Source organism: Corvus moneduloides, chromosome 1, assembly GCF_009650955.1.
Source record: "Corvus moneduloides isolate bCorMon1 chromosome 1, bCorMon1.pri, whole genome shotgun sequence".
Taxonomy (NCBI): domain Eukaryota; kingdom Metazoa; phylum Chordata; class Aves; order Passeriformes; family Corvidae; genus Corvus; species Corvus moneduloides.
In genome coordinates, this window is record NC_045476.1 from 119,899,127 (window position 1) to 119,912,502 (window position 13,376).

At 41.6% G+C, this 13,376-nt stretch overlaps 1 protein-coding gene across 3 annotated transcripts in view; it reads right to left on the reverse strand.

The window, feature by feature from the left end:
* The window catches only part of LOC116451373 (ethanolaminephosphotransferase 1-like), a 63,719-nt gene that overhangs the window by 31,476 nt on the left and 18,867 nt on the right, over positions 1 to 13,376 (reverse strand). For all 3 annotated transcript variants that reach the window (XM_032124753.1, XM_032124734.1, XM_032124744.1), the window contains 2 exons: positions 11,400 to 11,474; positions 4,487 to 4,755 (listed from right to left, as the gene is read on the reverse strand). In XM_032124753.1, the coding sequence (XP_031980644.1) occupies positions 4,487 to 4,755; positions 11,400 to 11,474 (344 nt within the window). The remainder of the gene's footprint in view (positions 1 to 4,486; positions 4,756 to 11,399; positions 11,475 to 13,376) is intronic.

Consider the following 13,376-nt stretch of genomic DNA (forward strand, 5'->3'; position numbering starts at 1 on the left):
TTTCAATAAATAGCTGAAGGCTGTAAATCTTAGACTTTGAAAAATTCTACCCAAGAAGATCACTTTGCATTTAGACATTATAGATAAATAGCTAAATGTGCGGATGATTAATTAATTAATTAATTAAGAAAGGGGAATTATAATCAAGTGGTTAAGAATGGAGCAGTCTGCTGCAGGAAAAGCCTGTGCACAGCAGGTTCTTCTGTTCAGATTTCACATGGATACACCATGGGGTTTCCCTCAACTGAGTATTGAGATCAGTTTCCAGCCATGTCCGGAGGCAGCTTGAAGCAGACACCACGGTCTGGCCAGCACTGCTTCCTCACTGCTATCAGTTCTCTTACTTCAACAATTCCATTGTGCTCCAACTTTGGAACTAAGTAACAATATTTTTTCTTCACAAGAAAGGCTATGCTTTCCACAGACACTTCAAATTAAAAAAGCTCTGAAAGTGAATATCCTTTCAACTGAAATTAAATTGTGAATCCTGATAATGTGACCAAAGAACAACATATTTGCATCCTTATCTTGCCTTTTAATAGACAAGGTTTTTTGCCCCTCGGAAGAGGTAGAATTTTTTTCCAGATGTGATGTGCACTTGTATTGTTTGGGATTTCTCTGCCAGTTCCTGAAACACTGGCTGCCACAGCACATCCCTGGAAAAGGTCATATGAAACATATTTCAGCATGAGTTCTGTAAAAAAGCTTGCCAAAAGAAAACGTGGTATATGGCATCCAGGAAAGAAACCTTCCCCAGCTTTGACTGAAAGGAAGGAGAAAAGGAAGTTCTACAATGTTTCAGTTGCTAGGGGCATCGTGTACGTAATTTATTCAGAGTTCAAGGCAGGCAGAGAGTTCTCCCAGAGGCTCTAGGTGGTACTGTCCAAAGCCATCGGGCAAAAGCAGCTGGGAAAGCATCTCAAACTGAAACCCTGGGGCTCATGGTCCAATACCCATCCCTTCAGGCATGACTCTCCCTACAGGTAGGATTTCTGCTCATCCTCTCCTTGCAGGGCAAGGGCTGGGCCAGAGAGAGCTGCCTGTCACCTTTAGGATCTTGCTGCTTGTGCTTCTTCTGAGCTTGCCCTCGGATGGGGAGAGGGAGAGGAAGGAGAGTGGAATTGTCTGGGTCACTGCAGCTCTCACTCAGCTCTTCACTTCTGAATTTTTAATTAAGTATATAAAGGGTATCTCCCATTACACTTAAGGCAGCACCAATGGAGCAGAGGTATCGTTACATCATATTAAGGAAAAATTAGTACTTTGTTCCCCTGCCATGAACTCAGCTGCAGTGGCTTATGAAAAGCAACAGCAGGATTAGGTGAGTATTTAATTAGGGTAATATTAAATTCTTCAGAAAGAAAACAGACTTTTTTTTTAAACAAAACAAGAGGATGTCTGTGAAAATTAACATATGGCAAGAAGCCAGAAATTTTAATTTCTCAGGAAAGTTTTGTCTTTTTTTTTTTTTCTGCAAGAAACTTAATTTGCAGATACTAGCTTTCTTTGGTTAGCCTTGTGACAAAAATAAAAGTCTTCATTTTCACAAGATGTATCCAAGGGAATTTCTCACAGATCATAGCAGAAGTTTATTTTTTAGCCTTTTCTTTGGACTTTTGGGGTTTCCAGTAGGTGTGCTTACTCAAAAGTGTACGAAAATTGTCTAGATGCTATGGTACAGAGGCTCCTCTCCCTGCACCTTTTTCTGCTACTCAGGAATCAGCACAGGATAGATCCTTGTGCAGGAGGGAGGAGAGACAGGAATAGCTTTCCCTGCTGCATTTGCTGCCACCTTGATTCTGGATCCACAAATGTAACAGTCCTCTGACCAAGCATCTCTCAGACACATTACAGCCATTTTTCAAGTTTACAAACCACAGCTTCCTGTAAATGGTTGTCTGCTGTAATCAAAGCTAATTGGAGTGCCAATTACAGCCCAGCTAGTGTAATTGGGTTACCAGTTCTGATGACTCATCAAGTCACAGAAAAACGTGATGTGCATAAGTCCCACAGATCTCTCTGTCTACAACAAGGTATTTTTTTCAAGAGGAACAGCAGCTCTTTTTCTACCCCAGCTAAGGCAGAGCCCGTGAGCGGGCTGTCTGTGCTTATGCACCGCGGAGCTGACTCAGCAGCAGCGTCCTGGGAGCCACATGCCAGCTAAGTGCTCATTAAGGCCATCAGTCCTCTATTTGAACACTTACAGTAACTAATGTTTTTCTTGAGTTCTGGGGTGATAACGAAGCCCAAACTTCCTGGCTACCATCAAATTTAAAAGCAGAAGCAGGGAACTAATCACCTGAGCATCTGACGTGTCAATGCAACAGCATCAAGTTGTAGGTGAAATTACTGAAGACAGGACAGAGAGGCACATTCCTGCAGCAATCCAGCTAGGAATGCCATGGAGGAAATACTGAACTAAACATTGTGAATCAGTCTTGAAGCAGCTAGTGAGTGCTTCTACTCTCTGCCTCTAAATGTGACTGTGGGAATGCCTGGCAGAGAAGCAGCAGCAAAAGAAAACATTACCTTTCTTACTCATCATCAGCCATTTGCTATTTTCCCCAGTATCCTCCAAGTTACTGGAGATGATAGTGCATGTATCATGTCAAATTTGCTGAATGGGTTTACAAAACAAGGACACATTTTTAGGGGAATTAAGATATTTTACTAGACTAGTTAGTAGAGCTGGAAAAAAATACATTATGTACTTTCTGGTGTGCATGTAATGTGGTTTAGACTAATGGAAAAAAACCTAGCTTGATCTACAAATCCTGCCTTCTCTTTGTTCATAGGCAATCACAACTACAACAGCTATTTTTTACAGATGGGAAAACTGACATACAGGGTTTTCAATAGTACAGTCTTCCACCACTTCTGATGACTGCGCTAAATAGCACAAAAAAATCCTTACATTTACAAGCTTATCACTTTGACTGTAACCAAGTCATCACAGAAGGTACTAGAAAGCAAGTAAGCAGGACAGCAGTTCAGCATCAGAGGGGAACAGGAAACAGCACTTGTTATCACTTTCCATCCCAGTAAATCAAAGCAGTTTACAAACTTTACTGATATTCAGCCTTGCCAAAAATCTGTCAGGCAGGGAAATATTAATCCCATTATTTCCCAGATGAGAAAACAGTGCCACAGGCAAACAGTGCCACAGGCACAGGTCACTAACAGGCACTGACAGAGTTAACAGTACTGCTCTGCTAGTTGATATCCATTCCCAGACTTAACCACTAATACACTTTGGATGCTGTAGCAATCCAGCAGAGCTTTCTAAACATTCACATGTACAGTGATCATCTGAGCAACAAGTGAAATAGGCTATTCCTCTCCTGCTGGAAGAACTTCACAAAGAAGCCTTACACAGACATGGCTGAAACTTGCACACCAGCTGGCTGCCTAATGTCTTAGTCCTGAGCCAACTTCTTCTCCCAAAACTTATTTTCTAGGGGACAACACAGATGCACCACAGCTGGACCACCATCTCTGAGTTGTTCTCAAACCACTGGATTCTGATTATGTTTACAGCAATACATCTGCAGCCATTAATTCGAATACTGTATTTCCATTAAAACACATATTTGAGTATCTGTCAAACTTCTTTTCAATTATTTGGCTGCACCTTTCATCTCGTGCCTGTGACAGGAAGCTCAGAAGACTGACTGTGCTCTTCAGGCTGCAAGACCTTGGCTTTCTGAGACACAGATAAGCCAGCCCAGAGAAATCCCAGTGCTGGGCCCTTGGAAGTGCTGGTTAATACTGTTACTCATCTGTGCACTGAGGATACCATTCACTGTGGTGCCCTGGCCATGTTTCTGAAGAGGTCCACCTCAAGATAGGGCTGTAAACCAGACAAGAACTCAGCTGGTGCTGACTGTGGGCTGATAAGTAATTCATGTTACTGAATGTCTATGATTTTTTGACATCCATGATGACTGACTTCTTTTTCAAAGGTAGAACTCACTTGACAACAGTTAATGCCCACTGCATAGGTACAAGGCTATTTCCATCACCACATTTGTTGTAAAATGGGGTAGAATTGAGGTCTGGTAGTGTATAACTAGGTAATTACTGTTAACAGATACTACTTGGACTAATTCACATCGTGCCTCGCAACCTGGTATTGAGGGAAAAAATGGTTGTGACTTCAGACAGCACAGTAATTTTTGTTAATACACAAATCAAATGCAGTTAAATGACATTCTCATGGGCACTGTCTGGCTGCTAGGCTTGCTGCAAGCCTTTTTTCTCCTGCACAGCAATGGATCTCTGATGCTGACAACTTGCTCAAGAGCAGCTCTTTATTGCAAATGCAGAAAATATTTCTGAATTGCTTTTAGGGCTTTGCAATTTCACATTTTTCAATATCTCAGTCAAATTTATTTGCCTTGAGCTCCATTTTTCTATTGCTTTAATATTATGAAAACAATTACATAGTTAAAAAACCAAAACCAAAACAGGGATGATAAATACTTACCACTTGGCTTATATCATATCCCCAAGGAAGAAAAAGAACTCCTGTGTTATATTTCTCCCAGTGTGAACACATGAAGTTAAACAAGACAATGCTTAAATATATATACATTGTATATACAGAAACTCCAGTCTTCCCATTGTCACGGGAACAGACAGAAAAAAAAGAAAGCACAAAAATGGAGGTAGCCCAGCTATCCAGCCCATGGTCAAATAATTCTCCCAGAGGAGTACTGGACTGAGTCCTTCGAGCATGTTTCCCATCTATGGAGTCTAGAAGGATTGAGAAAGGAAAAGAAACAAGGAATTAGAGCACAACAAAAGGAGTAGCTTTCTTCACATACACTTCACTACTGCTATAATGTGAATATTATGTGAATATGAATATACATGCAGGAAAATTACACTCATGACAGCAAACTGAAGCACAGCAGCCCCCTCAATGCCAACAGGTTAGAACTGCTCATAAAATATTTGATCCAGTTATCAAGTAATTTTTCTGTCCTTAGCTCTGAAACTGAATGCCTCCTTCCTTATAAGTTTTAGAAAGACACTCATAATTACTTGCCCCCAGTGGTCTTGAAACACTTTTACATCAGTCCCTGCAATTAGTTTCAAGTGCTGAAAAGTGTCCATAGGGCTTCTTGCCCATCCATAGGTGTTGTGGACCCTTCGAGCCTTGTGGGGTAGATTCACTAAGGCATTTAAGTTGCTTGATGCTCAATACCTCAATGACTAACAGTTACATGGCAGCTTCAAGGAGCAAATTTCACAAAATTTATTTGTATTTGTGCCTCCATATATTTCAAAGTGTTTTTCAGTTTCAAACAAGAGTGTGTTCAGGTGGCCAAAAAGGCCAATGGCATCCTGGCCTGCATCAGAAAGCTTTTGTCCAGCAGGACGAGGGCAGCGATCCTGTACTCGGCACTGGTGAGGCCACATCTCAAGTCCTGTGTTCAGTTCTGGGCCCTTCACTACAAGAAAGACACTGAGGTGCTGGGAGGTGTCCAGAGAAGGGCAACAGAGCTGGGGAAGAGTCTGGAGCACAGGTCTTATGAGGAGTGGTTGAGGGAGCTGGTTCTTGTCCTGGTTCTTGTCCTGAAGAAAAGGAGGCTCAGGAGTGGCCTTATCACTCTCTACGACTATGTGAAAGGAGGTTTTAGTGAGATGGGGGTCAGTCTCTTTTCCCAGGTTACAAGTGACAGGAAAAGAAGAAATGGCCCCAGGTCACACCAGGGGACCAGGGTCACACTGGACATTGAGAAAAATTTCTTCACCAAGACAGTTGTCAAGCATTGGAACAGGCTGCTCAGGGAAGAGGTGGAGTCACCATTGCTGGAGGTGTTTGGAAGATGTGCAGACTTGGGGACATGGTTTAGTGGTGGACTTGGCAGTGCTGTGTTCATGGTTGGACGTGATGACCTTAAAGGTCTTTTCCAACATGTACAATTATATGATTCTAAGAATGCATTATAGTTAAGGTGCATTATGTGCTGATCACTTTTAGTATTGAGTGCTTGAAAAATGGTCCAACACTGTTCTGGACCTTACTCTGAGGGTGTAGTTGGACAGTATGGTTTGAGTTGATCTGATAGTTCACTGCGGTCGAACAGGGCAACCTGCAGCCTGCTCAGATGGTGGAAAGTCAGCAAACATTACATTTTCTTGTGGGTCACTGAATTGGTGCTGTGAATGGTACAAAATGCATGGGAGATGGCACAAGGGAGGGATGGTGAATGCAGGGAGGAGAAAGGTGGTCTAGAAGCTGTAACCTTTCTTAGTTGTAAAGTCAAACCATACCCTTAGTCTCTTTTCTGAGACTGTGCAGGAGAAAAATAGAAATATTTTCCTCTTAAGTGCAAAGATGCAGGATGAACCTCTTAGGAAAGAGAACAAACCCTACAGATTACTTATTGTTGTCTTGAATCTCAAAATAAAATGGAGATGTTTTTCTTTTTTATATTACTTGGAAGGTGCTATAGCTAACAATTATTAACTATTGATGGCATTAATAACCCAAAACTGACTAGGAACACAACCCAGCATAGTGAGACCAAAGACACCACAGCTGCTGTAGATCATATACTACTTACTTCTCCAGATTATTTGGCAGTACTATGAGTTTTGTATAATGTAAATATAGTTCAGAGATCTAAACCAGGAAAACATGGGATTTCACTTTGTGCAGATTTTAGACTATATCTCTATTGTAATACCTAAGCAGCTGTGAGTTATCCTCCACTAAAATACAAATCTCTTGAGACAGTTCTCACAACTCTAAAACTTAAATATCTCATCGAGGATTTCAAATACAGCTTGCCTCCTTCTAGAGACACATTCTCTCTCTATTAACATTTCCACTGAATTTTCAGCATCTTTCTGAAATGTGCTGAAAGAAAACAGTATAAGTTTTAGGTTACTTGAATGGTGTTGCTATGGAAGTAGAAATTCTTCCATTCATTAAACAGTATCTCTGAAACTTAACTAGGAAATAAGGATGTAAACAATCCTAAAGAGTTTATGGTGTTTTACAGTCCAAGAACACCTATCCCAAATCAGGCAGAATTCAGTTACACAGGTGTTAGTATTTAAAATAAGAATGTTAGAAGATTTGTCTGTTTATAAATTTTAGGTTGTCACACAAGTATATAGATACTAAAATATGTACCTCACAGTGAACTAGTGGTTCTCATTTTGCAAAAACTTTGGTTTTTCTAAAAAGAGACTTATAATGTTGCATAAAATACAGTACTTCTAAATATAATGGTCATGAAGAAAAATACAGGAACCATATGTCACATACATAAAATTGGATTTTCAGAAATCCTTAACCACATTTTCCATGTAGTTTCATTAGGTTTTTAAGAGACTGAAAATATTTTCTGGTTTAGGTTTCGGTTTGAAATCATTCATGCCAGTGATGGTGTGTGTTCAGTAGTGGACATACACTGTTTCACACTTCCATTGCTTTAGAATTCTTATATGATGATTCTCCCTCACAAAAGTTCATAAATATTCAGTTTTATTGAAGTTTATGTAACTTTTAAGGAGTAGAATTCAAAGTAACAGCAAAGAGCACTCTATTTCATGGAAAGGAAATGATACCAAACCACCTTAAAAAACCAGGGGTGGGGAAGAACAGCATGCTAGGGAATTTGGAGACAGTAACTGTGTCATTAAAATAAGCTGAGAAAGATTACAGTTGCATATTTAGTTAGTTATTATGGCTCTTTGCAGTCTTCCAGAGGGAAAACTTTGGCCATGCAAAATTAAATCTGAGACTAAATATTTCATGAAGTGGCTTGGACAGCAGACATAAAAATCTACATATACATTAGTTCATTATAGCTTTGACTGTCAGCATCATATTCCTTGTCTTCCAAGTATTGGGAACTACAGGCTTCACTGGCAGATACCATCTACATTAAAAATCTCCGAAGCTGAACTTCCCATGTGCCTACTGGGGTGCCATACAGTAACACTTCCAATACGTAATTCCAATTTATGAAACAATAGTCACTTCATTAAATTCCATACAATGACATAAAAAATGGTTTTCACAAAAGAAACCACTGCTTCTGAGTACAGAGGGTGGCTGGAGAAATCTGACAAAGGATGGTTGTCCCATTGCTTTTTATGGTACAAATACAAAGAAATCCCAGACAAGAAGATTTTGGCACAATCTCACCAATTGAATAGCAATGCCAAGGCATGTACAATGCAGAGGGAGATGTCTGCCCAAGGGGATACCCCAGGTCAATCAAGATGGCTCTACATGCATGGGTGTGATTCCAAAAGTGGTCAGCCCCTTTACACAGCACTGCAGCCTAAACATAAAACACATCTGTACGTAGCCTGAGGATCTCCAATATGGCACACAAATGTATGGCTACACTGCAATGGCCTCACCAGAAACAGCTCCAAGGAGAGGGTACATTTAGAATCAAAGAATAGACTCATTAAGGTTCTCATTAAGGGAAAGACCTCCAAGGTCACTGAGTTCAACCTCTGACTGAACATCACCATGTCAACTAAGTCATAATTCTAAGTGCCACGTCCAGTAGTTTCTTGAACACCTTCCAGGGGTGATGACTCCACCACCTTCCTGGGCAGCCCATTCCAAGGCTTAACCACACTTCCAGATAAAAATTTCTTCCTGATAGCAATCAGGAACCTCCCCTGGCACAGCTTGAGGTCATTCCCTCTTATCCTGTTGATCATTGTCTGAGAGAAGAGACCAACCCCCACCTTGCTACAGCCTCCTTTCAGGTAGTTGTAGAGAGTGATAAGGTTCCCCCTGAGCCTCCTTTTCTCCAGACAAAACATCCCCAGATACCTCAGCTGCTCCTCATAGGATTTGTGCTCCAGACTCTTCCCCAGCTCTGTTGCCCTTCTCCAGACATGCCCCAGCACCTCAATGTCTTTCCTGTAGTGAGGGGCCCAGAACTGAACACAGGATTCGAGGTGTGGCCTCACCAGTGCCGAGTACAGAGGGACCATCACTGCCCTCGTCCTGCTGGACAAAAGCTTTCTGATGCAGGCCAGGATGCCATTGGCCTTTTTGGCCACCTGGGCACACACCTGCTCATGTTCAGCCACTGTCAACCAGCGTCCTCAGGTCCTTTTCCATTGGGTCACTTTCCAGCCACTCTTCCCCAGCCTGTGGTGCTGCCTGGGGTTGTTGTGACCCCGGTGCAGGACCTGGCACGTGGCCTTGTTGAACCTCATATCACTGGCCTCAGCCCACTGATCCAGCCTGTCCAGATCCCTCTGCAGAGCCTTCCTGCCCTCCAGCAGATCAACACTCCCACCCAACTTGGTGTCATCTGCAAACTCACTGAGGGTGCACTCAATCCCCTCATCCAAATCATTGATAAAGCTGTTAAACAGCTCTGATCCCCTGGTTGTCCTGCATGTGCTGCATAATGACACTAAAGATGATCTGTTCCGTAACCTTCCCAGACACCGAGGTCTGGCTGACAGTTCCCCAGATCCTCCTTCCAACCCTTCCTGCAGGTGGGCATCACACTGGCCAACCTCCAGTTCTCTGGGTCCCCCCTGGCTCACCAGGACTGGTGATAAATGATGGAGCAGCCTGGCTCTTCCAGCAGCTCTCTCAGTACCCTGGTGTGGATCCCATCCGGCCCCACAGACTTTCGAGTGTCAAGGGGCACAGCAGGGCACTGACTGCTCCCTCTGGGTTCCAGGGGGTCAGTGTGCTCCCTGTCCCTGTCTACCAACTCAGCAGGCCACCTGCCTTGAGGATATCAGGTCTTTCTGTTGAAGACTGAGGGAAAGAAGGCATCAAGTACCTCAGCCTTTTCCTCATCTTTGGTTACAATGCTCCCCTCCACCTCCAATAAAGAATGGAGATTTTCCTTGGCCCTCTTTTTTTTAATGTATTTATAAAACCACTTTGTATTATCTTTCACAACATGGCCACATTGAGCTGTAGCTGAGCTTTCACCAATCTAATTTTCTCTCTAGAAGACATGATGACATCCTTGTACCCTTCCTGAGTTGTCTGCCCCTATTTCCCAGGGTCATAAACTCTTTTTCTTCTCCCCAGGTTCCAGTGAAAGCTCCCTATTCAGTCAGGCCAGTCTTCTTCCCTGATGGTTCATCTTTTAGCACATAGGGACAGCCTGCTCTTGTGCCTTTAAGATTTCCTTCTTTAAATATATCCAGCCTTTCTGGACCCTTATTACACAGAACTGTGCAGTCCCTTTAAATATACTACCTTGAGTCTCCCCAGAAAAATAACTCTGTTGCACCATGTTGTGGAAAGACTAGTTTGGAATGAGAGAGCTTTGGAAGAGAAAGTGAAAAAGCCACACTAACGTGGATCTCACTCCCAGGTCAGCATCATTTCAGGTCTATGTCTTCATACCACTGCACAGCAAGGTGCAATGTACCTAAAAATACAGTCATAGCACCATATAAAGCAGTAAAAATGGAATATGAAATTGAGGTGTAGGTGTTATAGGAGAAAAACAGCAAGAGGAAAGGAAAAAAAGATACTTATTTCCATAAGAAGCTAAGGTCTGTCATCACATCTGTCATCACCATCTCTCCTGACACACACCTTAAGCACTGAAACACCTAACAATTTCCCTTTTTCTGCTTTGTCCTTTATTTTTCCTATCTTAAAAGCACCTTCTGCTAATGCTGGTGTCAGGAAGCTTCTCAGAATGTCATCATCAGGGGACAAAGATTTTTATGAAACCAAACAGCAGTGACTCCCCTATGAAGACAGGCTGAGAGAGTTGGAGGTGTTCAGCATGGAGAAGAGAAAGCTACAAGGAGACCTTAGAGCAGCCTTCCAGTACCTAAAGGGAGCTGCAAGAGAGCTGGAGAGGGACTTCTTCCAAAGGCACGTAGGGAATGGATTTAAACTGAAAGAAGGTACGGTTAGATTAAGTATTAGCAAGAAAACCTTTACTGTGAGGGTGGTGAGGCACTGGATTGGGTTGCCTGGAGAAGTTGGGAACATTCCATCCCTGGAAGTGTTCAAGGCCAGGCTGGATGGGGCTCTGAGCAACCTGATCTAGTGGAAGGTGTCCCTGCCCACGGCAGGGGGATTGGAACTAGATTGCTGCTATATAATGATTTCTATTGTATCTCTAAAATAATTTGAACTTTCAAGATGGATAAGAGTTACTGTAATAGATCCTCTAATATATTACTTAATATGCTTTTTTGGGGGGGAGGGGTGTTTAAGTCTTATGAACGGGTTTTTCTTGTGTTGTGGCTTGGGGGTTTTTTGTTTGTTTGTTTTTAATCAAAAAGAGAGCTGTTTTGGAAAGAGATCAGTAATTTAGCCACAATGCCTCTTTATCTCAGAATCAGCACCAGTAAATTTGAAGATAAAATTACATGAAAATGTCAGACATGCAAATTATTTCACTGTACATTACCTAAAGCGTAAGCACAGAAGGTGGTAAAAGCACTGAACAGCCACACCCAGGTGGGAACAAGTCCAGGACTGGTACCTGAAAAAAATGGGGGGGTAGTGAGTCAGTGTAACAGGGGTTAACACCAAAGAAATCCCCCAAGATACACATATACATACAACCGAGCTGCCACTGATTAACCCACTGCATCAAACAGATTGCAATGCTGGCGTCTGACCTTCGGGCATCGGTGAGCTCTAGCAAAGAAGCACTGAGCAGGCTTCAATGTGTTTACACCATAAAGGACAAAAGGTAATGCAGAGGGTTTTGGTCCTGAAATGACTCTAGTATTGCACAAAACAATGATAATAACTAGGCAAAAATTTTCACAGGTCATGGGAAGACTATCCATTGAAAAATTAGTTAATGTTCATGGACTATATAGAGGGGAAAAAAAAAGTTTTCAAGCATGATTATCAGTGCCAGTCTGGGGTTTGTGCAGCACTTTTACCACACAGATCTGAACAGGAAGTTTTTGTCCTTAGGCTAGCAGAAATATTACCACCCTAATTTTTTTCCTCTTGAGAAAAAGGAAGAGATAGCTGAATTGGACAGAGGCCAGTTCTGGTTTTGCTCTGCTGATAGCACTAACCTAAGGTTATTGTTGCTCTTTTAAGGAAATCGATCCTTTTTCCAAAGAGGGTTCTATTTAACTTAAACATCACCCAATACTACATCAACACTAAACAACTGTAAATGCAATGCTCTCTCAGGTTTCTGTCATTTGGCACCAAACACAGGGAATTCCAGCATACAGAGGTGTGTCTTTGCATGAAAGATGCCAGGAGATGCCTGCACCTAAAGTAGTGCCCTGACTACCTTTCTCTCAGTGCCTCATCTCACCATTCTGAAAGAAACGATGACAATTCCTGACTCCTAGCTACAAATCTGCAAACTGTAGAATGAAAACCAACTGTGCAGGAAATTAGGTCGTTTATTTCTGATCCTAGGTATAGGATTGATATATGATACCCAAAATGCTCTTTAGCTTGCATGAAAGTTTTCCAAAAATTGAGAAATGATGGGTACTGATGTGGACTGAGGAAGAGCTTGCAAACTACTCATATAGGTCTCAACTCTAACAGACTTAATCACCATTTCAAATGTCTTCAAGTTCACGTATATCTGCTGAGAATGTGTCAAGATAACATCATCCCACTGAAAAGATCTGTTCTGGATGCTCTTTTATTACAGTCTGAGTAACTATCATCTGCATTGATAAAAAAACCCCAAGTGTTTAAGAATGAGGCCAGACAACTATTTAACAAGCTGGTCCTCAAAACGTAACTTTTGACCCAAAACTGCTAATAAGTATCCCTGCCTCTAGAATTGCTATGATAAATGTACAAACAGCTCACACCAAAGGGTACATCCTGAAGCTAACCACAGGCATAAAAAATGAAAGGCAGCTAAATGTAGTTATTTCAGGAAATAAAAGTGTTCTCTTCACTAAATTGTCTAGTTTAAAGAAAATCAAAGCCTTTTATCTAAATATATTTTACATATTAATCACCTGGAAGATTCTTACTATTTTCTGTGGCCTCCAAGAGCTGGTCTGAGAAGCCCAAACCAAACATGTCCTACACTCAGGAGCAATCAGATCCAAAAAATTTCTGACTTAGTTTACAATGAGGAGCAAACATGGAGTCAAACTTCGAAAGTCATAATTTGAAGAGACATTTATTTAGAAACTATGCTTCTGTCTAGAAGTAGTCTTGAATAGGGGGTGTGTATGTGTGGAGTAATGAAAGGGAAATGAACTCATTCAGGCATCAGTTTAGGTATTAGGAAATGTGAAATCAATGAAAATGTTATGGAGAATATTCAGGTGGATTTTGGCTGTGTATTTAAACCCTGGAATGAACTTTAAATAAAATGAGATCTTATCAGAGACTTCAAGCAGCATATGCTGAAACCCATTTTAGGGGTAAAATAAAATAA